Source organism: Pan paniscus, chromosome 1 (assembly GCF_029289425.2).
Source record: "Pan paniscus chromosome 1, NHGRI_mPanPan1-v2.0_pri, whole genome shotgun sequence".
NCBI classification, from domain to species: domain Eukaryota; kingdom Metazoa; phylum Chordata; class Mammalia; order Primates; family Hominidae; genus Pan; species Pan paniscus.
The window spans coordinates 47,595,288-47,621,068 of record NC_073249.2 but is presented as its reverse complement, the minus strand read 5'-3'; the positions used below and the strand labels follow the sequence as shown (position 1 = coordinate 47,621,068).

At 43.1% G+C, this 25,781-nt stretch overlaps 1 protein-coding gene across 13 annotated transcripts in view; it reads left to right on the top strand.

Moving 5' to 3' along the window:
- Positions 1 to 25,781, top strand: part of NAV1 (neuron navigator 1) — a 287,649-nt gene that overhangs the window by 222,246 nt on the left and 39,622 nt on the right. For all 13 annotated transcript variants that reach the window (XM_055109792.2, XM_055109787.2, XM_055109785.2 and 10 more), the window contains 6 exons: positions 18,903 to 19,041; positions 19,494 to 19,791; positions 20,658 to 21,351; positions 21,888 to 22,334; positions 23,794 to 23,835; positions 24,899 to 25,047. In XM_055109792.2, coding sequence (XP_054965767.1) covers positions 18,903 to 19,041; positions 19,494 to 19,791; positions 20,658 to 21,351; positions 21,888 to 22,334; positions 23,794 to 23,835; positions 24,899 to 25,047 — 1,769 coding nt within the window. The remainder of the gene's footprint in view (positions 1 to 18,902; positions 19,042 to 19,493; positions 19,792 to 20,657; positions 21,352 to 21,887; positions 22,335 to 23,793; positions 23,836 to 24,898; positions 25,048 to 25,781) is intronic.

Sequence of the window (25,781 nt, the reverse complement as noted above, 5' to 3'; positions counted from 1 at the left end):
TTATAGCCAGATCAGCGTTTCACACCAGCAGTCTGGCCTGGGTCTTTTAGAGCTGCCAGAAACTGCTCAGAGTTGCACAGATTTCTCAGCCTAGTAGTATGAATTTGGGGCCTGATTCCTATCCCTTTTTCCTCTTTCAATACTCACTTTGCACTCACAGGGTGATCTGAGATCTGAAGATGAATGGCAACGTCTTCGTTTAATAAAGTAGACTTCTATTTGTTGCTTTATGCATCAGGAACATATACAGGCCGTATACATTCTATATCACTTCTTCCAACCTGTGTAGAAGAATTTGTACTTCTGACCAAAAATGGTTTTTGCTTCTGTCAACCCTACATAAGTCTTTCCATCCCACTTTAAGGCATCGCCTACTTCCAGAATGGAGGATTGGCAATGACATACAAGCAGTACGAATGCTTCTTTTTTTCTTTTTCTTCTCTATTCTTTTCCAACCTCTTCCTTTTTTTCTGAGTCAAAACTAAATCAGAGGCCATGCTCAGTGATTCATGCCTGTAATCCTAGCAGTTTGGTAAGCCAAGGCGGGAGGATAACTTGAGGACAGGAGTTCAAGACCAGCCTAGGCGACATAGTGAGAACTTGTCTCTACAAAAAAAAAAAAAAAAAAAAATTATCTGGGCATGGTGGCACCCACATGTAGTCCCACCTACTCAGGAAGCTGAGGTTCGAGGATCCCTTGAGCTCTGGAGCTTGAGGCTGCAATGAGCTGTGTTTGCACCACTGCATTCCAGTTAGGTGACAGAGTGAGACCCTGTCTCAAAGAAAACAAACAAAAAACCCAAAAAACTGAATCAGTAGTAGAAAAATCTTGTTTTGACTTGAAAATTGAGCAGGTTAGATCAGAAGTAATAAAAGTGGAAATCCAAGAGGTCATTCTTAGCCCAGAGTTGCTTTTTCGCCCAGGACTTGTCAGTTACGGAATTGTTATTTCTTTTCATTTTTAGGGGGTCTTTTTTTGGTCTAGCCCCAGGGCTGGTGACCTTTGGCCTGCTTGGCCAAATCCAGTCCACTGCCTGTTTTTGTATGGCCTGCAAGCTGAGAGTGGATTTCACATTTTTAAATGATTGGATGGAACAAAAGAAGAACAATATTTTGTGACACATGAAAATTATGTGAAATTCAAATTTCAGTGTACATAAATAAAGTTCTATTGGAACATAGCTGGATTCATTTGTTTACATACTATCTATGGCTGCTTTTGTGCTACAGTGGCAGAATTGAGTAGTTGTGACAGAGACTTTATGGCCTGCAAAGCCTCATAAATATTTACTATCTGGCCAACCCCTACTCTGGACCCTTAAGCCAAACTTTTCCTACTTTTCGGAGTATTGTCAATTATCTCTTACTTCCTTATTGGTTTAGAGAAGGTGCAGAAATGCAGACACTATTCTACATTTCTTTTCAATTAGCTAGGGATTTTGGAATTGTGCAGTGGACTCCTAAGGAAACACTGCAGGAAGAATATGGGTGAGACAGTGGTGAGGAAGTAGGAAGTATCTCATGAAATTTAAAATCAAATATCATTTTCATGCCTTTCCAAAAATCTTTAAAATGGGACATCTGTGTGGGTTTTAGAAAGAGAAAAAAAATGTTGGTTCTGAACAGAATCCTACTGACTATTCTTAGAGCCTCCTTCAGGTCCTCTCCAATAAAAATATGGAAACTCAAAATAAGGTCACTCACATCAATTGACACCTTAATTTTGTGACTTTTTAGTTTTCCTCAAGATGTTTTCTTGACCAAGTTAAGAATCAAAATCATTTTCCTTGATGTTCAAACTTTCTAAAGATTTTGATTAGTGGGTGTTCAATTACCTGTTTATACTTGGGGAAATTGAGGCTAAGACAAGTACACTAACTCAACTGTAGTAATAGCGACTAGTAGAGATAGAAGTACATACTCAGTACTCTAGAGCTTGCTCTAGAGGACTGCCTTTTATCTTTTGAAGGTGAATTTGATGATATCCCTGAGAATTTTTTGCTTTTCTTGAGATTCTCAGTTATCTTTCACTCTTTGAAGGATTTCAATTTCCTGACTTGGAAACATCTGAAAAAGAGAGGAAGGTGCCTTGTTTTTTCATTCCCACTCCTGTAAAAGAAGTACAGGAGGGCAAAGGCTTGGGGCAGGCAAAAAGGGAAATCTCTGGGACTAGAGAAAACTCAAACAAATTGTGGCCAGCCGAGTCAGCATTCCTCACCCACAGTTGGTCCTAATTAAGGAGACTCCCGTTAAACAGCTCAACTTTCTGCTCTTTCTTCTTGCTCTGGCCCTGCCAGCTGACATGGCAAAGCTTTAACCGACGGCTTGGAAACAGTCTCTCATGTCTTTCCTTCTGTATTCTCACTTCTCTGGCTCTCCTCTACTACCCTGCAATTACCCTTTCCCACATTAAGATCCCAATAAAATATATTGATACCTCTAATCCAATTGCATCCATTTTGTTCCACAAAGTGCTATCCAAGCTGTTTGCAGGGCTGAATACTTGTGTATCATGTCATTACAGGAGCACATATAGAGCCTGATTTCATCACAGAAAGATGGAATTTCTCCGGGATTATTTCGCTGCCAAGTCCAAGCAGCGATGATAATTCCTTCCACTTTGCCTGACTCCTTGATTTTCTCAATCCATAGCTTCTACTGTGCCTAGCAGACGGATTCGGGTATTTAATTTTCCTATAATAACCTATGATATCATGATAAAAAAAATCTGATGGCAGTAAATCTGAATTGAAAACTAGCCTGAATCATAGAGGTGGTCAATATCCAATGTAGTTCAATGGGGGATATTGACATGTAGATAAAATAAGCTTATTTTCGTAACTTAATGGTTGTGGTAGTCTGCTCAAGCTGACATAACAAAATACCACAGGGCAGGTGGCTTAAACAATAGAAGTTTATTTTCTCACAGTTCCGAAGCCCAGCAGTGCAAAATCAAGGTGCCATCTGGGTTGGTTTCTGAGGAGGCCTCTCTTCCTGGCTGTAGACAGCCACCTTCTCACTGTGTCCTCACATGGCCTTAACTGTGCACACACAGAAAGAGAGCTCTCTGGTGTCTCCTTTTTCTTATAAGGACACGAGTCCTATCAGATGAGAGCTCCACTCTTATAAGATCATTTAATCTTAATTACCTCCCTGAACGCCCCATCTCCAAATACAGTCACTGGGAGTTACAGCTGTAACACATACACTTGGGGGGAACATAATTTATTCCATAACAATGGTCTAAATTTAAGAAACTCTCTTAACCTTACGGCAAAAATTCAATGCCAGAATCAAGAAAGCAATGCCTAAAGCAGGGTGTTAGGAGGCAAGATGATAATTTACAGAAAATTTTCTGAGTCATAGACACATTTGAGAATCTGAAAGTATGATCAGATACCAGAAGATTGCACATGCATAGAATTTTATATATAACTGCAAGGGCATTCGGTTCTCCAGACCAGTTACTTTTCTTTTGCCACTGGCAAGATGGCGTCTGTGAAGAACAAGCACAGAAATGCATGGCTTTATTTTGACTGAGTGGGGTTCTGCCTAGGTCTGGACCTATGGCCCTATTGCCACCATTAAAAACACTTGAACCTTTATCAGAAAGGAGAGTGAGCTAAAGTGGGTATGCTGAAGGTGGCTAGAACTTCAGCAAGGAAGCCTTGAGGTGAACTAAATTTAGAACCAAGCAGACAAGTTTTCACACTTTTCCATTATATTAAGAATCATCAGAAATAACAGAAGTCCTTTCTCTATGGGCACATTAGGGTGGCCTTTTATATTCTTGGAGGTGCCATGTCCCTGTGTTTATTTGCTTTAACTCCTTTCTAAGTGCCATACAGAACTCTGTCAGTCACTATAACTGAGTGACTTAAAAGAAAAAGGCAATGGTGGAAATCTATTATTTCAGCATCGAACAGAATGATCAAGGTACAGTAGAGCATTGGAGTATAATTTTCTTGGATGGGTTTGATCTTCAGGAAATATTCTTTTTTTTTTTTTGAGACAGACTCTTGCTCTTTCACCCAGGCTGGAATGTAGTGGTGCCATCTCAGCTTACTGCAACCTCTGCCTCCCAGGCTCAAGCAATTCTTGTGCCTCAGCCTCCTGAGTAGCTGGGACGACAGGCGCGTGCCACCACACCTAGCTAATTTTTTGTATTTTAGTAGAGACGGGGTTTCACCATGTTGCCCAGGGTGGTCTTGAACTCCTAAGCTCAGGCGATCCGACCACTTTAGCCTCCCAAAGTGCTAGGATTACAGGCATAAGCCACCACACCCGGCCCAGGAAATATTTACAAAATTCATGGTCGTAATCTTCATAATCTTCCCAGTTGGGTTTGAGTAAGAATTCATTACCTAGGTGTTGCAACAGATACTCTAAAATGGTAGCCTCCAAAATTGTGATGACTATTTTTTCTGATTTTTTAATAACGCCATGTAACCAGTCTGTAGGATTTAAATCTGAATTTGGGCTTCCCTAGCTATGGTCCATTCATTAAATTAGCTTCAGCATTTGAGAATTGAACAAATTAATCAGATAGTTCTGTGATTGAAACTAGAGTTTAGGAAATGTCTTTTAAAAGTTATTGAAACCATTTGTTTTCTTATAGGACTGGAATTGTAAGAGCTTACTGCCAATATATCAAGGGGCCAAATAAATTTTCCTAATTGCACATATCCTCCAATTTCATATAAGACTCTGATTACCTTGTTCTTTAAAGTCCTTTCTTCTTGGTGATTTTTACCCTTGATTAAGACTTGGCAAAGCCTTAACTCAAAAAAATTTACATTGGCTTCTTCTCTGCCCCACCCTCTCTTCCTCTAAATCTCTCACTCTGCGATTCATCCTTTCCTCCCATTGCCTGGCTTTGTTGGCCAGGTCAAGCTAGTTTGCTGTGATCTCTGCCAAACCACAGACATGTAATGAAGCAGACACTGTACTCCCCCTCGCTCTTGGAGTTCTCTAGGGCCACATGGGGATGAGGAGTAGGAGAGGTTACTGACTTTAAGAACTTTGGCAGTACTTGAACAGAATGTTGGTTTCTCTAGATGGTCTTGATTCATTTTCAAAACTGAGCATCACAAAACTGCCCAATTTCACTCTGACTCTTCTATCATCTTTTTTTAAAAATCACTTATCCTCTTTAACCTCTTGAATGGTCTCCGAGGACTATGGCTCATAATTTCAGTGTTTGCACCTAAAAATGTTACCACATTTGTTGCCATCAAAGGGATCAGCTGAAGTTTAACTGCAAACCGTAGCTTTCTCAGGTCATGGACCAAATGTAACTACTGTAGCAGCTAAAGAACTCCAGCTCTTTAAAGCGGACATTTCATTGACCAAAAGTTTCCTGTTTAGGACAGCGCTTTCCAACAGAAATCTAATGCAAGCCACATACTTTTTTTGTTTTTTTGGTTTTTTGTGTTTGAGATGGAGTCTTGCTATGTCGCCAGGCTGCAGTGCAGTGGCGCGATCTCAGCTCACTGCAACCTCCGTCTCCTGGTTCAAGCAATTCTCCTGCCTCAGCCTCCCGAGTAGCTGGGATTACAGGCATGCACCACCACACCCAGCTAATTTTTGTATTTTTAGTAGAGACGGGGTTTCACGATGTTGGCCAGGATGGTCTTATCTCCTGACCTTGTGATCCACCTGCCTCGCCCTCCCAAAGTGCTAGGATTACAGGTGTGAGCCACCGCGCCTGGCCCACATATGTATTTTTAAATGTTATAGTAGAAACATTTAAAAAAGTAAAACAAAGGCCAGGCATGGTGGCTCACGCCTGTAATCCCAGCACTTTGGGAGGCTGAATGAGCAGATCACAAGGTCAGGAGTTTGAGACCAGCCTGGCCAATGTGGTGAAACCCTGTCTCTACTAAAAATCCAAAAATTAGCTGGGCATGGTGGTGGGCACCTGTAATCCCAGCTACTTGGGAGGCTGAGGCAGGAGAATTGTTTGAACCCAGGAGGTGGAGGTTGCAGTGAGCCGAGATTGCGCCATTGCACTCCAGCCTGGGTGACAGGGCGAGACTCCGTCTCAAAAAAAATAAAAATAAAAATAAAAAGTAAAACAGGTAAAATTAATTGTAATATGTCTTATTTAACCCAATGTATTTAAAATATTATTTTAATATGTAATTAATATAGAAATTATCAAGATAATTAAGATATATTTTCCTTTTCTACTAAGTCTTTGAAAGCTTACTCCACATCTCAATTGGGACTAGCCACATTTCGAGTACTCATTAGCTACATATGGCTAGTGGCTACCATATTAACACAGGTGTAGGTCACCAACGTCTTAACAAAGGAGTCCACTTGCTGCAGGGACCAGAGATGGAACATCACTTGCTAATTTTCTCATTAGGGATCACATCTCCATGACTGTCTGAGTGACCTTTAGGGAAGTATGGATTATGAACTGAGTGGCTCACCTCCAGGAATGGGTCTGAAGAAAGCATAAAAGACCATTGAAGAATGGGATATCTTTGGAACTTTGGATTGAGGAAAGTCCAAAACATATTCCCTTGTTCAGATGTACCAAACTAGTCTTAGACTGGGACAGGTTGTCATTTCTTTCATTTGACTTGGATTTTTGTAACTTGGTCTCTCCCTATTAAGAGTTTAAGTCAGCTGGGCATGGTGGCTTATGCCTGTAATCCTAACACTTTGGGAGGCTGAGGGAGGCGGATCACCTGAGGTCAGGAGTTCGAGACCAGCCTGGACAACATGGTGAAACCCCATCTCTACTAAAAATACAAAAATTAGTCAGGTGTGGTGGTAATTACATGCCTGTAATCCCAGCTACTCGGGAGGCTGAGGCAGGAGAATCACTTGAACCTGGGAGGCAGAGGTTGTGGTGAGCCAAGATTGCGCCATTGCACTGCAGCCTGGGCAACAAGAGTGAAACTCCGTCTCAGAGAAAAAAAAAAAAAAAAAAAAAGAGTAAGTACAGGCATGGTGGCTCATGCCTGTAATCCTAGCATTTTGGGAGTCCAAGGCAGGCAGATCGCTTGAGCTCAGTAGTTTGGAACCAGCCTGGGCAACATGGTGAAACCCTGTGTCTACAAAAAATTTAAAAATTAGCCAGGCGCAGTGGTGCGCACATGTAGTCCCAGCTACTTGGGCAGCTGAAGCAGGAGGATCACTTGAACCCAGGAGGTCAAGGCTGCAGTAAGCTGAGATCACACCACTGCACTCCAGCCTGGGTGACAAGGTGAGATCTTGTCTCAATTAAAAAAAAAAAAAAAGAGTTTAGAATCCACAACCACAGTTTTGTAGCAAACAAGTGCTAAAGTGTAGACCAAACACAAAAATAAATATATTTGATGTTGAATCATATGAAAGTGCCCAGGTTTGACCAATTTTTTACCTATAAGATTGGCAATTTCACATGGTTTAACATAATACATTTTATCATAGATAGCAAGAGTATTCTTAAAGCAGCAAGCAAGGAAAGCTATATCTTAGCTTTAATCTGGTGTAGTTCCAAGAAAGCTATGGAAAATTTCAAGACTAGAGCAAATATTAGGAATGCATTCTGGTCTATAGTAGTGTATTCTTTGAGATCAGCTCAGTCCATTTCTAGCCAATAAGGTTAGCCTCTTCAAGAGGACAGATTAGTTTTGAGTCTGTATGTATTTAATTCTAACTTGGACTGATTCCACTTCCAGCTTTATGTGCTCTTTGCCCTGTCTCCTTAAAATTATCAAGAATAATTTGAGTATCAGGGGCAAATGTCATGAGATATCACTGGCTGCAGAACCATCTAATGACAGCCTTATCTAAAACACTTGCATTATGAAAAATGTTCTTTTTATTTTGATCCATAGACATTCTAGCCCTTGGCAAACCTAGAACTGGGCTCATCACATTTGCTAGCCTCCTACTTATCTTGGTTTTCAGATTACTCTCAGTCCCTGGGTCTAATTCACACTTTGTCACTGTTGTCTATTTCACTGCCTAACCTAGGTCACCATCCATCAACTCTAGCAAGTGAGACAATATCAAGAGTTGTGATTATTGATGCTCTTTTACCCCTCTGCCCCATTTGATGTTTGTATATTTGATAGAATACAGTGCATACCTAGTTGGTATAGTGATGGGGACTGAAAAGCCCTCCAACTCTGAGTCTGGCTTTTTTTCATGATTGATTTGGGGATTTGTTTCCATGAAGTAGGGTACATTTTGTGGCCAAATAGCTTCCTGCTGTCTTGGAACCTGTTTCCAGTTTAGATGATAAAGTTAGTTATTCTCTTTCCTATATGAGGAAGCAAGAAGTCCTAGGTATCCCCTAGGCTTCCAATTCCATGAACTCTACTGGAAGTAAAAATAATTATAAGAGAAGAAAAAGAAAAAAAGAAAACTCTCAGCTGTTAAAACCAGCCTATTGTACCGCAGATATTTCTCCACTCTCAGAAGAGAAAGTAGAGTTCCATGTATACAGCTCTTATGCATTAAGTAGTAAATAGAGAAATAGTTACTGATTCACAAGGCATATATATTCTGGACAGAAGAACAGATTCAGTGTTCAAGTCTGACTTTTAAGAACCATGCTGTGCTACAGAAGCAATAAGGATTTTTTCCTATGTAGTCACAAGCTGGTCCACTCTTCCAGTTAGTTAGCCCACACCCTTGGCCCTCTGGCTGCCTGCAGGCTCCCTTGGCTATTCAAGTTCCATGGAATAGCTGGGCCTAAAATGTGGGGAGCAGACGGTGTGAGAGAAGTCTGGGAGGGGTAGCCAATCCTAGCCAAGAACTACGTTAGTGTTGGTGCTTTTCCCAGAGGGGAGGAGTGTTTCCTGCCCCATGCATTGCCACGTGTCTGCACAGACACAAACAGAGCAGTGTTCAGTTGAGCTGGCCTCTTCACAGTCCCTCTTTTCATCCTACAGAAGAGATGGATGCACCGGAGTGTTCCTCAGACTATGGTATCAGTGCTAGGAAGTGGGCAAGAAAACAAGAGGAGGAATCAGTTGCCATTCTTAGCAGCCCTAGATGAAGGGCTTTATTTATTCTAAGAGCACTCAAGGGGCTAATTTATTGAAGGGAATCGTATAGTGTCCTACACTATCACTCTCATCTTAACAACAAGGCTAAGCTGGATAAGCAACAAACATAACTTTTTAAAAATACAGATATCTAAGGATGCAAAGTACTCTAATTGAACTAAATTCCAGAAAGAGAAGAGCCATTCCTAGGAGAGATGGAATACATGGCTGTTTTCCTCCTAGGGTATGGCTAAGAGGAGCAAACCCACCATAGATGAGGATAAGGAGAAAATAGCTGAATTTCCTACAAACTTTTGAAGGCCACATGTAGGCTGGCCATAAGGAGCCCTAATTATAGGGCAAATAAGTACCCACCTACCCCTAAATCGTTCTCATGAGGACTTCACTGAGTACACAGTGGCAGCAAGCTGATGGCTAAGGGCAGGACAGAAATCTGAGAAAGATCCCTGCCCCCACCCAATGTACACAGGGCCTTCACTGATTATACAGCAGCAGTACAGTATAGTACAGTGGAACCTGAGAACAGGGCAGGAGGGTAGAGAAAGACCCCCTCCAAAGCACATAAATCCTTCATTGAATGCACAGAAGTGGCTCACCAAGAGTGCAGAGAACTCCACAGCAGCCCAAAGCTGGCAGCTGGGCTGGATGGCATAGAGAGATCTCTGGGGACTCACTATGATCAGATCTTAAGTGCTACTGAAAGGACAGTCCTGATCCTGCCCTCAAAACATCTGGTGATTTGGGAGGCTGAAGCAGGCAGGTCACCTGAGGTCAGGAGTTCAAGACCAGCCTGGCCAACATGGCGAAACCCCATCTCTACTTAAAATACAAAAATTGGCCGGGCATGGTGGCAGGCACCTGTAATCCTAGCTGAGGCAGGAGAATTGCTTGAACCCGGGAGGCAGAGGTTGCAGTGAGCCGAGACCACACCATTGCACTCCAGCCTGGGGAACAAGAGCAAGACTTCGTCTAGAAAAAAAAAAAAAAAATTGGTGAACTGACCTATAACAGAGCCCAAACCTGGCTCTATGACAGGCTAGACTGACTCAGCTCTAAATCCTAGCAGCCTAACAGCGGAAGGGACATGTCCTTTTCTGGATATACCTATTGCCACACTTTTACACACAACACCTGGCATAAAATAAAAAGTTACAAGACTCAGGAAGAAGCAGAAAAAATAAGACTGAGGGAAAAAATAGTCAATAGAAGCAGATCCACAGATGAGCCATATGTTGAAACTAACAGACAAGGACTGTAAAATCCTTTTTATAAATATGTTTAAGGATCTAGTAGAAAAGGTGAATTACATTTTTGTATAGATAGGGAATTTCAGCAGAGTACTGAAAGTTCTAAAAAGAGAATGTTAATAAATTCCCCCAACCCCAAAGCAAGGATTACATTTATAAACAAATTACTAGTTATTCTTGGAGAATATATAAATAGCAGCTCCAAAATCTTAACCTTTTTCCTGAAGTTATGCATTCTTGTTTTCATATAAGCAATGAGTGAGTGCCCACTGTATACAAGATATTGTATGAGGGGTACGAAGAAGCATAAGATTTAATCCTAACCTTCAGGGAAATATAGTCTAGTGAAAAGATGTGTGGACATAACTATTTCAAGGCAGACCACTCTAACAGACGTATAGGTATGTCTGTAGAAACATAAAAGAGAATGGGATTTTTCTGGCAAGGAGGATCATGGAAAGCCTCATGGAAGACTTGGCATTTGATCTGGAAATGGAAAATGCCTATGTGAAATATGAACAGATAGGGCTTATGTCCACTGATGTCAGATCCCTGGGATAATACCAGGACTCCAGAGACTTCAGCAGCACACAGATCACTGCATAGTGGTGTGAGGACCGGCTCCTCATGCAGGTCTGTATTTCTAAAAGGAAATTAGGCAAGAGAGCTGGTCACCTAATAGGAATCCTGGGGAACATAGGAAGTAGGAGTGGGATGGGAGTGGAGAAAAGTGGATAAAGCATTATGTTTATCAGTATTGCAACATGGTAAAGTCATATTTCTGGATTTTATTGGAGATGAAATCATTCCTTCCTCTGTATTGCTTTATGTATGTTGTCTATACCTCTGTCATGGATTTATTTCATTTATACACCTTTCTCCATCCTTGGGTTATATGCTCATTCTAGATAGCCACTTATTTTGAACGCCCATAGCAACTGATACCATGCATTATAAATACTAGGAGCTTGGGCCGGGCGCAGTGGCTCATGCCTATAATCCCAGCACTTTGGGAGGCCAAGGCGGGTGGATCACGAGGTCAGGAGATCGAGACCATCCTGGCTAACACGGTGAAACCCCGTCTCTACTAAAAATACAAAAAATTGGCCGGGCATGGTAGCGGGTGCTTGTAGTCCTAGCTACTTGGGAGGCTGAGGCAGGAGAATGGCATGAACCTGGGAGGCGGAGCTTGCAGTGAGCCGAGATCGTGCCACTGCACTCCAGCCTGGGCGACAGAGCAAGATTCCATCTCAAAAAAAAAAAAAAAATACTAGGAGCTTGATGACTGTTTGCTCAATTGAAGTTGAATTTAACCCTAGGCAGAGTTTATAGGGATTAAACTCAGGTAGTCTGGCTCCAACATCTGTGCTCTTAATCACTATACTACATTAATGATGGCTCATGAATAATCTTGATAAATGGGCTGTAGAATATTTTTTAAAAAATACAGAGAGACAGGGTCTCACTATGTTGCCCAGGCTGGTCTCAAATTCCTGGCCTTAAGCAATCCTCCCTCCTCAGCCTCCCAAAGTGCTACGATTACTGGTGTAAACCATCATGCCCAGCCAGGCTGCAGAATTTTTATTTTATCATGTCAGTAACAGAGAGCTAATGAAGGTTTTGCTAAGTGCCACACTTTTGGGTGATTAGGCTTCTGATTATATTCAGTGCATGTTAGAGGGAGGGAGGAGTAGAACTGATAAGAAGTCTTTCACAGTGGCTCAAGTGAGAGGACATTAGGCTCTGAACCAGAGCAAAGGCAGGGGAAAGTTAAAGGAAGAGATAGATTTGAGAGGAAAGTGGTAATACAATCAATGATGTGTTACAGTCTTGATGAGGAGGGGGAAGAAAAAGGAGTTGAAGACATACCTAAGTTTTTGATAGAGCAATGAGGGGAAAAGGTGATGCTTTTTAGTGGAAATAGGGAATGAGACGTGTAAATTTTGGAGGGTAGACTAGATGATATGAGGAGAATAGTAAGTGGGAAAATAAGTATCCCATGGAGAAAGTTCTTTAATTTACCTCTATAATCTGTTATAGCTCCCTTGAAATATCCGTTGACAAGGTTCTTCATCTTCATTGTCCTGTTATATCTGACTCAATCTCTCATATGCTCATTCAGACTCATTTCCTCTCTGCTCTGGGGGTAGATGAAAATGACAAAGTGCCATTGTTCTTATAAGAACTCGCCCCAAATAAAAACTTTTGACACCATTTCTGTCGTACATCAGTAGCCTGTTGGTGGTTGTTTGGATTTGTAGATTAGATTATACAGGGTTATTGAGGTCTCTGCATTCTTTGTTGTTTTCACCTCCTCGTGAATTTAGGCCTAGCTTGTTGTTGCCCAGCTCTCTTTTCTGTACTTGAGATCTATGTGAGAAACAAATATAAAGAGAAATGGGAGGGAGACAGCAAAATCCACCTTAGAGTGAGCAAAGAAATTCTTTCTGCCAAACAACAGATGCAGTAGCCCTGCATAACTCTGAGCCCTGTCCTCTTTACTTTATTCTTTTTGATGCCATATTTAAGCTGCCTTCCCTTCTCCCTGCTATCTTGAGTGACCAGGCAGTTGCTTTGCAGTACTCTGACTGATGAACTGATAAAATTTGCAAACTCTTCTAAAGACATTCTATTCTTACACCTCAACCAGTCATATGTTTCAGGATGGACAGTGTCCATCCAGCCTTTTTTCTCCCACAGCTCTTGAGTCTTCAAAAAAAATCATCTAGCCCAGGTGCAATGGCTCATGCCTGTAATTCCAGCTCTTTGGGAGGCTGAGGCAAGAGGATCACTTGAACCCAGGAGTTCATGACCAGCCTGGGCAACATAGCAAGACCCCATCTCAAAAAAAATATTATCTAGATGGTTTCTTCTGCCTCTGTGTAATTTGACTTTGGAACTCCAAAGCTAATGTCTTGTCACCTCTCTCTACTCAAAGGCTACCCACCAGGATATCTTATCCAAAAGAGTCACTTAGGATATATTTCACATATTTCACAACTACCACAAAAGTTAAATGAAAATAAAGCATTTTTCTTTTCATAAGTCATAAAACCACAAAGACAAAGAATAGGAGAAGAAAGAGATAATAGTGATGAGATCATGGGAAGCTGGAAATCAGACTGGCAAGTATGAACTGATGGATCAGACTTAAAGTCGAATCCTGAGCCAGCAGTGGAGGAAGTGGGGCAGCAACTCAGTTTGCACCCCAGAATCCTCAAAAAGCTTCATAATTGGTGGCATCAGGTAGCTTTAATAAGGGAAGAGGTAAGTCTAAAAACAAGAGGACTGGTTGAAAATTTATAGAAAAAACACTTAGACTCTCAGATTCTCCCCTCCATTCCCCTCCATCTGCTCCCAAAGGGGGAGCCCTTTCTCTCCATTAACAGAAGACTGGAGACATTTTCTGGAGAGAGTAAAACAGGTAGTCTCTGGACTGGTGGACTCCTGACACAAGTGAGGGCATAGATTTTGAACTAAAACAAGGGAGAGGGGAATAAATAAAACTTTGCATATTGAATGTTGAAAGCTCCAGGCTCTTCTCTAACTCAGCTCGTAGAATGCTGGTCTTACATGCTGCAGGCTGGAGTTTGGAAGACTCACCTCTAGGAAATCTGACCAACCCATGAGAAAAAACTTAAATGAATCAGTCCAATCTCATCTCCCTATACTGAAGCCATAGTTGACAAGTCCTACTGCATGTGCACAAAGGTTCTCAATAACTTATAATGAGTGTCCCAGTCTTCCATATAAGCAAACAGCCAAGCTTCATCACACATCTCAGAAGGTCTGTAACATGAAGTCCCGCCAGTACAAACAGAACAAAGCAACTTGGAACCAGAAACTATGCAAGGACATTGGAAACCTGCCCCTCCAAATGAATGAGTGAATGAATGTCTCCGAGAGTTGAAAAAGAGATTGTATCCTTGAAAGAAAGAACAGTATGCTGTTTAAAATTTTTTAAAGAAGCCTTGGAAATTTAAAATATGGTAGAAGCCTGGGCGCAGTGGCTCGCAACTGTAATCCCAGCACTTTGGGAGGCTGAGGAGGGAAGATTGCTTGAAGCCAGGAGTTTGAGACCAGCCTGAACAACATAGTGAGACCCTGGCTCTACAAAAATTTTAAAGTTAGCTGGGCATGGTAGCACATGCCTATAATCCCAGCTACTCGGGAAACTGAAGCAGAAAGATCACTTGAGCCCAGGAGTTTGAGGCTGCAGTGAACTATGGTGCATCACCACACTCTAGCCTGGGTAAGAATGCAAGATCCCGTCTCTAAAATATACATATACGTATATACAATACCCATACACACATTTATGTGTATATATATGTATGTCTATATATTTATATGTGTGTGTACCTATATATGTATGTGTGATAGAAGAAATGAAAAACTTAATAGAAAGGATGGAAGATAAAATTGAGGCCATTGCTCAAAAAGTAGAGTTTAGCAGCCAGGCTGGCTCAAGCCAGTAATCCCAGCACTTTGGGAGCCCCAGGTGGGAGGATCACTTGAGACCAGCCTGGGCAACATAAGGAGACCCTGACTCTACAAAAAAAAAAAAAAAAAAAGTTCGGGCATGGTGGCTCACGCCTATAATCCCAGCACTTTGGGAGGCTTAGGTGGGCAGATGACGAGGTCAAGAGATCGAGACCATTCTGGCTAACATGGTGAAACCCCATCTCTACTAAATATACAAAAAATTAGCCAGGCATGGCAGCACGCGCCTGTAGTCTCAGCTACTCAGGAGGTTGAGGCAGGAGAATCGCTTGAACCCAGGGGACGGAGGTTGCAGTGAGCCCAGATTGCACCACTGCACTCTAGCCTGGGTGACAGAGCAAGACTCCATCTCAAAAAAAAAAAAAAAAGAAAGAGTTGTTTTTTTTAATGGTACTAGAAAATAAGAGAGAAATGTAGAAAATCAGCCAAAAAATCTGTTAACTGAATTACAAATACTCTAGAAGAGAGAACTGAAAAATGAAGAGAAAATCATCAAAAAACTTTTGATAAAATTTCTCAAAACTGAAGGTAATGAGTTTGTAGATTCAAAGCATCTGGTAAAGTACCCAATACGATGGATAAAAAATAACTCCCACACCAAGGCACATCATTAGCGATGTTTCAGTGCACAAGAAGATGCTAAAAGTTCCAGAGGGGAGACAAAAAAAACAGGTCACATACAAGGACAAAGAATCAGAAGGGCAACAATAGAAACAGACATAGAACAATGCCTTTAGATTCTGAAAGAAGATATTTTCAGCTTAGAATTCTGTGGCTACCCAAAATCTCACATGTAAAGATGGAATAAAGACATTTTATGACATGTAAGGTCTTACAAAGTTTACTTCCAAAGCACCCCTTTTCAGAAACCTACTGGAAGAGGTACTTCACTGAAACAAGGAGTAAAACAACAAAGAGGAAGACTGAGGTTCCAGTTTAAGTCAGGTATAGAGAATCGCCAGGATAATGAAGTGTGGTCGCATAATGTCAACTATTCAGCAGATCCAGAGAGCAAACAGCTAGAAGATATATGCATAGGGATATTTTTGAAGGATGCACAGAAAACTGTTAATAATAGTTACCTTAGAAGTAAAAATGGGAGGGCAAAAAAGGAGCACTTTTCCTTTTTCCTTTATATAATACCTGGATCCTTATTAGAGCATGTACTATTTCTTTTGTTTTGTTTGTAGTGACAGAGGTCTTGCTTTGTTGCCCAGGCTGGTCTTGAACACCTGGCTTCAAGGAGGAGTTTTGCACCCAGCCTTTTTTTTTTTTAACAAAAGGTCTTGCTCTGTCACTCTTTAACTTTTATTTTTTTTCAAGCCATTCAAATGTAATAGTGGGTTTTTGTTGTTGTTGTTGTTGTTTAAAGAAAGAGGGCTGGGTGCGGTGGCTCACACCTATAATCCCAGCACTTTGGGAGGCCAAGGTGGGTGGATCACTTGAGGCCAGGAGTTGGAGACCTGCCTGGCCAACATGCTGAAACACCGTGTCTACTAAAAATACAAAAATTGCATACCTGTAATCCCAGCTACTTGGGAGGCTGAGGCACAAGAATCAATTGAACCTGGGAGGCGAAGGCTGCAATGAGCTGAGATTATGCCACTGCCTTCCAGCCTGGGTGACACAGTGAGAGGAAAGAAAGAAAGAGAGAGAGGAGGAAGAAAAAGAAAGAAAGAAACTATGCTCTCTTCAGTGGAGCATCTCCAGTGGAGATGCTTAACTCTCATGTAATGACAACAGAATTTTCCTTTTCTTCAGAACTTGCAAAAGAATTTTGCTAGGAAGTATTTATATCCTCTAGCCAACCTTCCTTGGTAATTCTAGGCTTATACTTCCTCACTGCAGGAAAAGAGCTTGGGAAGGAATGTCTTTAGAGCAAGGAGGACCCAAACGCTCTCCTAGAAGATAAATCCCTCTCCTCCATTTCAGTATTAAACTTTCCATAAATGTGGGGCAAAGGAAGGTTTCTTTTGGATTTCTGAGCTGCAGCAATCCTCTTTTTGCGAGGGTCCTTCCATAAGAGCTTTCTTTGCCTCACGACCTTGATTACCAATAATTAATCTCAGATGAAATATTCAGTGCTACAGGCTTCCTCTGTCTTTGACTTAGAGAACATGCTGAGAATAGTTTGTTTGCTTGCTTGCCAAAGATCTTATCTTGACCTGGAAGAGCTGATAGGATCATAAAACCAGCATTGATCTTTCCTCAGTATTCTTTCTCTACAAAGTGAGGGGGTATGACATCTTAGCCCAGGACAAATGTGAGGTTTAATATATATCAGGAGGAGAAGAGGGGAAGAGGTTGATTGTCATTCAATAACGGCTATATTTCATAGTCATAAAATTTAAAGAACTCTGTAGTGTGTTCTAATCCCCATGCTTTCTTTGCTCTTTCTCAATGTATTTGGATAAATCACTACAGAGCAACAAAGCCAAAATGTCCAAACCACCCACTTTCCTATTCCCAGCACATGAATTAGAGGGAGCCAGCTGAGATCTGGGCCAACCACTTAGATGACTTGCATGTCTGATTTTTGTTCCATGATATGAAACTCAGAATAAATCAAAAAGAAAAATTTTTTCAGATAGCAGCTAATTCACACAAAAAAATCTTCAGCCTTTTAGTCCTTGCATATATGCAATGCTGATAAACAAACCTACTCTGAACACAGATAACAAGGATTTAGAAGTTAATTCCTACCGGCACAAACAGATACTCATGTATAGCAGTCTTACCGAACTTCCGTGTTCAGTTTTAGGCTGTAAAACTTGAGTGAAATCTGAAGAACTTTTTAAGGTCCAAAAGGAATTGAGAAAGACTTGGAAAACAGGACCTTTGAAGAAAGCTTACAGGAGACAGAATTCGAGCTTAGAAAACAATGCATGTGATCGAAAAGAAATGTGAATAGCAAAGATAGAATAAGAGGAAATTAATATAAATGGTAGAGGAGGCTAGTTTTGAGGCTAAGGGTAAACTTTCTGACTGAAACTTGTTAAACCCAAAAATGAACAGCCAGGCCAGGCATGGTGGCTCACGCCTATAATCCCAGCACTTTGGGAGGCTGAGGCGGGCAGATCACTTGAGGTCAGGGGTTCAAGATCAGCCTGGCCAACATGGTGAAACCGTGTCTCTACTTAAAAAAAAAAAAAAAAAAAAAAGTAGCTGGGTTGTTGTGGCGGGTGCCTGTAATCCCAGCTTCTTGAGAGGCTGAAGCAGGAGAATTGCTTGAACCTGGGAGGCGGAGGTTTCAGCGAGCTGTAATTGTGCCACTGCATTCCAGCCTGGGCAACAGAGCAAGACTCCGTCTCAAAAAAAAAAAAAAAAAAAAAAAAAGAACAGCCAAATGAATGTTTGTAGAGCTCAAACTACAAAGATATGGAGGTTGTAGTAAGTTCACTTAGTGCATGAAGTAGCGTTTTTGGATACAGATGTTTACAGATAAAGATGTTTAACAGCAGTATCTCCCTAATACCACAGACCTGATATTCCAAGCAATTGGCAGAGAAATGAATCCATTCAGCACAAATTTGGCCCCTCTACATGGCCACAGCACCTTAGATTTGGTTCACTTAACAGAAGAACAGTATGTTCTGTTTAGAAGCAGGACCCGATCCCAGGATAGGGTGAACTGCATAAACGGAGGCTCAATGAGAAATGATAAAAGTCTAAGAGGTTCTAGAAAAGAGAAATCTTTTTCTGGGCCCCATTACCAGTTATAGACATTTTTAGAAAAGGAGGGGGAGAATAGATGCAGAACGCGTCTAAAAATGAACAAAGATATGTTAATTTTAAGAATAGAGGTTGTTTACAGGGAGAGGAAATTGGTTTGTATAATTAGATTGATCCAAAAATTACCTTGCCTTTATAAAATACCTTTCTGTTAAGAAGATACAATGTTTTCTCTTGCCAGATAAAGGCAGAGTCTCTTCCTTTTGTAAAAGAACATCACCAAATTACAAGGAAGTTTAAGTCACACTTTGAGTTGCTGACAAACCTAGGACAAACCCCCAGGTTTTCTCCTTTTGGCTAGCCTATATACTGGTGCAGAGCCATTCTTGCATCAATGTGAAACATTTATTTTTTGCCTGGGCTTCTGTTTTAACCATTGACCTTCATCTCTCCTGTCCTGTAGCTGGGATGAAAGCAGCTCCATCAGTAGTGGACTCAGCGATGCATCAGACAATCTCAGTTCAGAAGAATTCAATGCCAGCTCCTCACTCAACTCCCTCCCAAGTACTCCCACTGCTTCTCGCAGGAACTCAACAATAGTGGTACGTGAGTTTGCAAACACCCAAGCTGCCATCTCAAGATGAACCACAGGGCAAATGGCATTGTCTGTGTATGGGGTTGCACGTACACACCCACTCCATGGGATTGGTTCTCATAGGCCTTTGGCCAGGTCATTTTAGAGTTGCCCCCACCCCCTCCCAAAAAAAGCTAAGGCTACTCACCCAAGACATTAGATGTTGTCATATTGTGTATACTTAGTGCCTACACCAATCTAGAGTGATACATGTAAGAGCTATTCCAACTGGAGAAAAAGAAACCCCGAGATATATGTCATCTGCTGTTGGAAACCCTAGGGGTATAGGTAGAAACCCTCAGTTTGACTTAATACTCTGAGATGAGCAGCGCCAGGTACTAACTAAAATCAATCCCGTCAGCTATCCAGTCCCCCATCTGCATAGAAGTATCTCACTCTGCCTTTTTCTCTTTTCTTTAGCTACGCACAGACTCAGAGAAGCGCTCACTGGCAGAAAGTGGGCTGAGCTGGTTTAGTGAATCAGAGGAGAAAGCCCCTAAAAAACTGGAGTACGACAGTGGTAGCCTGAAGATGGAACCTGGGACTTCTAAGTGGCGGAGGGAGCGGCCTGAGAGCTGTGATGATTCATCCAAGGGTGGAGAACTGAAAAAGCCCATCAGCCTGGGCCACCCTGGTTCCCTGAAGAAGGGCAAGACCCCACCTGTGGCTGTAACTTCCCCCATCACTCACACAGCCCAGAGTGCCCTCAAAGTCGCAGGTGAGCCTGGAATAAAGGAAGGTACAAGGGCAAAGACCTAGTTCTTTGGTTGCTCCTCTTCTTAGTGGTCATTAACCCATAGGATGATAGCAAACATTTGCATAGTGCTTTAACAGACATTATCTTATCTGGTCTAAGGACAGTCCCGTGAGTTAGGAAAGATGGGTGTTATTATTTCCATTTTACAAATGTGGAGGAAATAGAAACTCAAAGAGATTAAGTGGCTGGGCCAAAATCCCAGTTAATATGAGGTACAGAAGGAAGTATATTATGTTTAGAGACTAGTTTGGCCTCCTTCCAAACACTTCCAATGCTTGCTTTCTTCTTTCTCCCAGCTTAGTCACTCAAGGCACTTATTTTCATAGGATACAGCTTGACATCTCAGGAAGATCCTAAGAAAACAATAAATAAAATGGCTACAGCGAGAGAATTATAGTGCCCCCAAAGTTGGCCCCTTGGGTAACTTTTAGCCTTAATCAACATTTTCCTGTAGTCTCTAATTACTAAGAGATATTGTCATACTCTATTCCATTTGCTTCCCCACCTTTTTTTTCCCTTCCACAACTAGTTGTTAGATGGATATTCTTGATCATCTTTGTGTTTGCCTCTGCCTTTGTAATCAAAATGGACCATTCTACTCTGGGAGCAAAACAAAAAAAATTCCTAGCCTCCCCACCCCTCCCAGCCAGAGTCTTTCAGACAAGAAACTTTATCAGCTTATCTTGTACCTGTTTACCCAAATTTAGGCCTCTAAAAGTCTACAATACATGGACAATGTTCCCTTCTCCCATGGAGGGAAAGAAAAGGGTGGGTTTTTAAGATATTGGTCAGTTTCAGCTCTTTTCTCATTTCCCGTCCTCTTGCAGGCAAACCTGAGGGCAAAGCTACAGACAAGGGTAAGCTTGCAGTGAAGAATACTGGGCTCCAACGCTCCTCCTCTGATGCTGGTCGGGACCGCCTGAGTGATGCTAAGAAGCCCCCCTCGGGCATTGCTCGCCCCTCCACTTCGGGATCCTTTGGCTACAAGAAGCCTCCTCCTGCCACAGGCACAGCCACTGTCATGCAAACCGGTGGTTCAGCCACTCTCAGCAAGATCCAGAAGTCCTCAGGCATCCCTGTCAAGCCAGTAAATGGGCGCAAGACTAGCTTAGATGTTTCCAACAGTGCAGAGCCAGGATTCCTGGCTCCTGGAGCCCGTTCTAACATCCAGTACCGCAGCCTGCCCCGGCCAGCCAAGTCAAGTTCTATGAGCGTGACCGGCGGGCGGGGTGGACCTCGCCCTGTGAGCAGCAGCATTGACCCCAGTCTCCTCAGCACCAAGCAGGGAGGCCTTACGCCTTCCAGACTGAAGGAGCCTACCAAGGTAGCCAGTGGGCGGACCACTCCAGCCCCTGTCAATCAGACAGATCGGGAAAAGGAGAAGGCCAAAGCCAAGGCAGTGGCCTTGGACTCAGACAACATCTCCTTGAAGAGTATTGGCTCCCCAGAAAGTACTCCCAAGAACCAAGCAAGCCACCCCACAGCCACCAAGCTGGCAGAGCTGCCACCAACCCCTCTCAGGTACCCAATGTGGGCAGCCACCTCCTTGTCTGTTTGCTTTGTCATTCTTTTGCATATCTCTGCCCTCCTTGGACTAGATGAGGCATGGCCTATCCACCATTGTCTCTAGGCCTTTGCATGGCTCTTTCCCACCTCTCCCCCATATGCCAAGGTTCTGAAAGAATCTGGTTTCTGACAGTTCTGAAAGACTGAATCCCTCTTTCAAAACTTACCTCATTTGTACTATTCTCTGATCAATGCTTACCCTGTCTTCAGCACTTGTATGGGTGATTTTACTGTTTATTTACACATATATACCTATTTGCATAAATTCACTTGTATCTCCCATGTGCATATGCTGGCCCCTTATCTAAGCTGAATGTGCCCCAAGTTGGGTATCAGATTTCCTTGCATTGTATTTCACAACAGCATTAGGATAAGCCTCTGTGCTTACCAAATAGGCAGAAAACAAGACTGGATAGGATTTCTTTAAGGTCCTATCTGCCTCTCACTCTGTAATTCTATTATTCTAAATATTTCGTTTGATCTTCTCTCAGGGCCACAGCGAAGAGCTTTGTCAAACCACCCTCACTAGCCAATCTTGACAAGGTCAACTCCAACAGTCTGGATCTACCATCATCCAGTGATACCACCCATGCTTCAAAGGTCGCAGATCTGCATGCTACAAGCTCAGCATCTGGGGGCCCTCTCCCTTCCTGCTTCACCCCCAGTCCGGCACCCATCCTCAATATTAACTCAGCCAGCTTCTCCCAGGGCCTGGAGCTAATGAGTGGTTTCAGTGTGCCAAAAGAGACCCGTATGTACCCCAAACTCTCAGGCCTGCACAGGAGCATGGAGTCCCTCCAGATGCCAATGAGCCTCCCCAGTGCCTTCCCCAGCAGTACTCCCGTCCCCACCCCACCTGCTCCCCCTGCTGCTCCCACAGAAGAAGAGACGGAAGAGCTGACTTGGAGTGGAAGCCCCAGAGCTGGGCAACTGGACAGGTAGGTAGAAAAGACAGCAGAACCTCGGCCTGTCTCCGTGTCTTGGGCTCATTTTGCCATTGGCAATACTATCCTATATTTTATTGCCATTTTGTGACTTTTGACATTTTTTCACATATATTAAGTAATTTAATTTGCTTCACAACAACTCCATGAGATAGGTAAGATGTGTTTTTGTTTTTAAATTATTATTCTTATATTAAAAATGAAGAAACTTGTGCACAAAGAAGTTAAATGACTCATCCAAGATCTCATAATTAGGTTAACCTATCATCCAGAGCTTTTGCTTCCTAGTCCAAAATCATTTTGTTTTGTTTTGTTTTGTTTTGTTTGAGATGGAGTTTTGCTCTTGTTGCCCAGGCTGGAGTGCAGTGGTGCAGTCTTGGCTCACTGCAATCTCTGCCTCCCAGGTTCAAGCAATTCTCCTGCTTCAGCCTGCTAAGTAGCTGGGATTACAGGCACTTGCTACCATGCACGGCTAATTTTTGTATTTTTAGTAGAGACCAGGTTTCACCATGTTGGCCAGGCTGGTCTTGAACTCCTGACCTCAAGTGATCTGCCTACATCAGCTTCCCAAAGTGCTGGGATTACAGGCATGAGCCACCACACCTGGCTGCCCAAAATCTTTTCTTTTATATCACATCCTAGTTTTCCCCTCCCTTCTCCCTATATGCCAAGGTTATCAAACTACCTATATGGTAGTTTTTACCTACCATAATACGATCTATTTTTTTTTTTTGAGATGGGGTCTCACTATGTTGCCCAGACTGGACTCAAAACTCCTTGGCTTAAGCAATCCTCCTGCCTCAGCCTCCCGGGAGCTGCAACTACAGGCTCATGCCACTGTCCCTAGTGCCATAATATGATCTTTTAAATAACTAACTATGCCTTAATTTCTTTTTTTTTGTTTGTTTTTTGTTGTTGTTGTTGTTGTTTTGAGACGGAGTCTTGCTCTGTCGCCCAGGCTGGAGGGCAGTGGCGCGATCTTGGCTCACTGCAAGTTCCACCTCCTGGGTTCATGCCATTCTCCTGCCTCAGCCTCCCGAGTAGCTGGGGACTACAGGCGCCCACCACCGCGTCTGGCTAATTTTTTGTATTTTTAGTAGAGACAAGGTTTCACCGTGTTAGCCAGGATGGTCTCAATCTCCTGACCTCGTGATCCACCCGCCTTGGCCTGCCAAAGTGCTGGGATTACAGGCGTGAGCTACCGCGCCCGGCCTAACCATGACTTAATTTCTAATCAGAGAAATAACATTTAATATTTCAGATAAATTTCCCAAGTTGTAAGCCAAGAAGCAGGCTATAGTATCTCTTGGTTTCTAGAGCTAAAGCAGGTCATAGTTTGATGTCCTGCGTCTAGGGTCTGCATACCTCACACCAATGGTCCTAAACTCTAGTTCCTAAGATGGACCCACATGCTTCTCTCTCTCTCTCTTTTTTTTTTTTTTTATCTCCACAGTAATCAGCGGGATCGGAACACTCTTCCCAAGAAAGGGCTCAGGTAACCCTTTAATGTGTTTTTTCTTCCCTATAAATGGGACTGCTGGTATGTATGAAAAATCATATCTCAACCTGTCCAAGGCTCCAGTCATGAATTTAGTCACCCTTTTAGCTGAATCATTTGTATGTGGTCCCATACAAGTACCACCTAGTACCTTGCCCAAGCTTAATATTATGTGAGTCAACTTTTACAGCAAGTGTTCTTTTTTTGGTGACAGGGGAGAAACAAGTTTGCACATGGGAATCATGCACTTACCTGTACTAGCCTATGCCATCCCAATCCTGGCTGAGCTTCATCTCTGTAATTTTCTTCCCTAAAAGTATGAGGGAGAACAGTCTGCTTCTTTGGTCACTCAGCTGGGCTAGGGGCAGGACCTACCTGGTCATCCACTGTTCTGACAGCACTGAGTTGTTCAGTTGGGTGGCAACTATTGCAACTTTTTTTTGAGACGGAGTCTCGCTCTGTCACCCAGGCTGGAGTGCAGTGGCACAATCTCAGCTCACTGCAAACTCCACCTCCCAGATTCAAGCAATTCTCCTGCCTCAGCCTCCCGAGTAGCTGGGGTTATAGGTGTGCACCACCAAGCCTGGCTAAATTTTGTATTTTTAGTAGAGATGGGGTTTCACCATGTTGGCCAGGCTGGTCTCAAACTCCTGACCTCAAGTGATCCACCCACCTCAGCCTCCCAAAGTGCTGGGATTACAGGCATGAGCCACTGTGCCTGACCGACTCTTGCAACTTGAAAGCCCACATGTGGAATCATAAGTCTCTGTCCTGAACTTCTGAGGAGAAGTTCTAATGCCTCCTCCATCACTTCTGCCCCCAGCTCAGGAACCCTTACGGGAATACCTGCTAGTCCTTCCACACCCTCTGGATGGTCTGGGAGAGGAGGCTGAGTCGCCACCTCTTACTCCCTCCTTGGGCAGCCCTGACCACTCCCTCTTTTCCATGTCCTGCTTTCAGAATCTCCTGGCTCCAGCCTAGTTCAGACACCCTCCGCACCAACTAAACCTCTGACCGCACTTGCTAGTCCCAGACTGAGTTCTTCTGCTGCTTCCTACAGGTACCAGCTTCAGTCCCAGGAGGAGACCAAGGAGAGGCGACATTCCCATACCATTGGTGGGCTGCCTGAATCCGATGACCAGTCAGAGCTGCCTTCTCCCCCTGCACTTCCCATGTCTCTGAGTGCAAAGGGCCAACTTACCAACATAGGTTAGTGTTTTCAGTCACTCACTGTGGCATGGGGTGAAGCAGGGGTCACCCTGCAGGGTGAGGCAAGGCAGGTGGGCTTTGGGTTTCATCTCATATTTGACTCATGCTGTATTGGGTTGTTTCATGGTGCCTCAGTTTATCCACCCAAAGTAAGATTGAAGGTAGAGTACTTTGAGATCCTAAACTGAAAAGTTGCCCCTAGGCACAAGTTGTAGGGTCCTTTTAGCATCAGAGAGCCTGAATGGTGGCATGGAAAAGCTGTAACCCAAAGCCCAGAGATCAGACCAGTGCAAGAGCAGGCACATTGAACTGCCAGAAAGGAGCCACCACACCCAGTGCTACTAGGGCCAGCTAATGAGAGGGCAATACTGAAATGTCAGGCCAACGGGGAGGAAGGAGGGAAAGGTTGTTGATTGCCAAGGACGAGATCTGCCTCCAAACTCAGCCAAGTCCAGATTCCTCAACTGCTCTGGCTGAGCCCAGGCCATCCTAACGCTGAAGGCAGGGCTGACTCAGATGTGTCCTGGCCACACCCTTCCTAAAGCCTAGGGAGAAAGGAGAGCTAGGAAATAAGGAAGTGACTTAGAGACAGGGAGGAGAGGAAGCATCAGGTGGAGGGTCTGGCCTAGCACAGAAGCACACCAGCTCCGGTTCTGTGAAGCAGTATGCCATGATTGGCCTACTAGGAATCCATTCAGGAATAGTGCCTGGGATAGGCCTGTTATCTGCTTGCT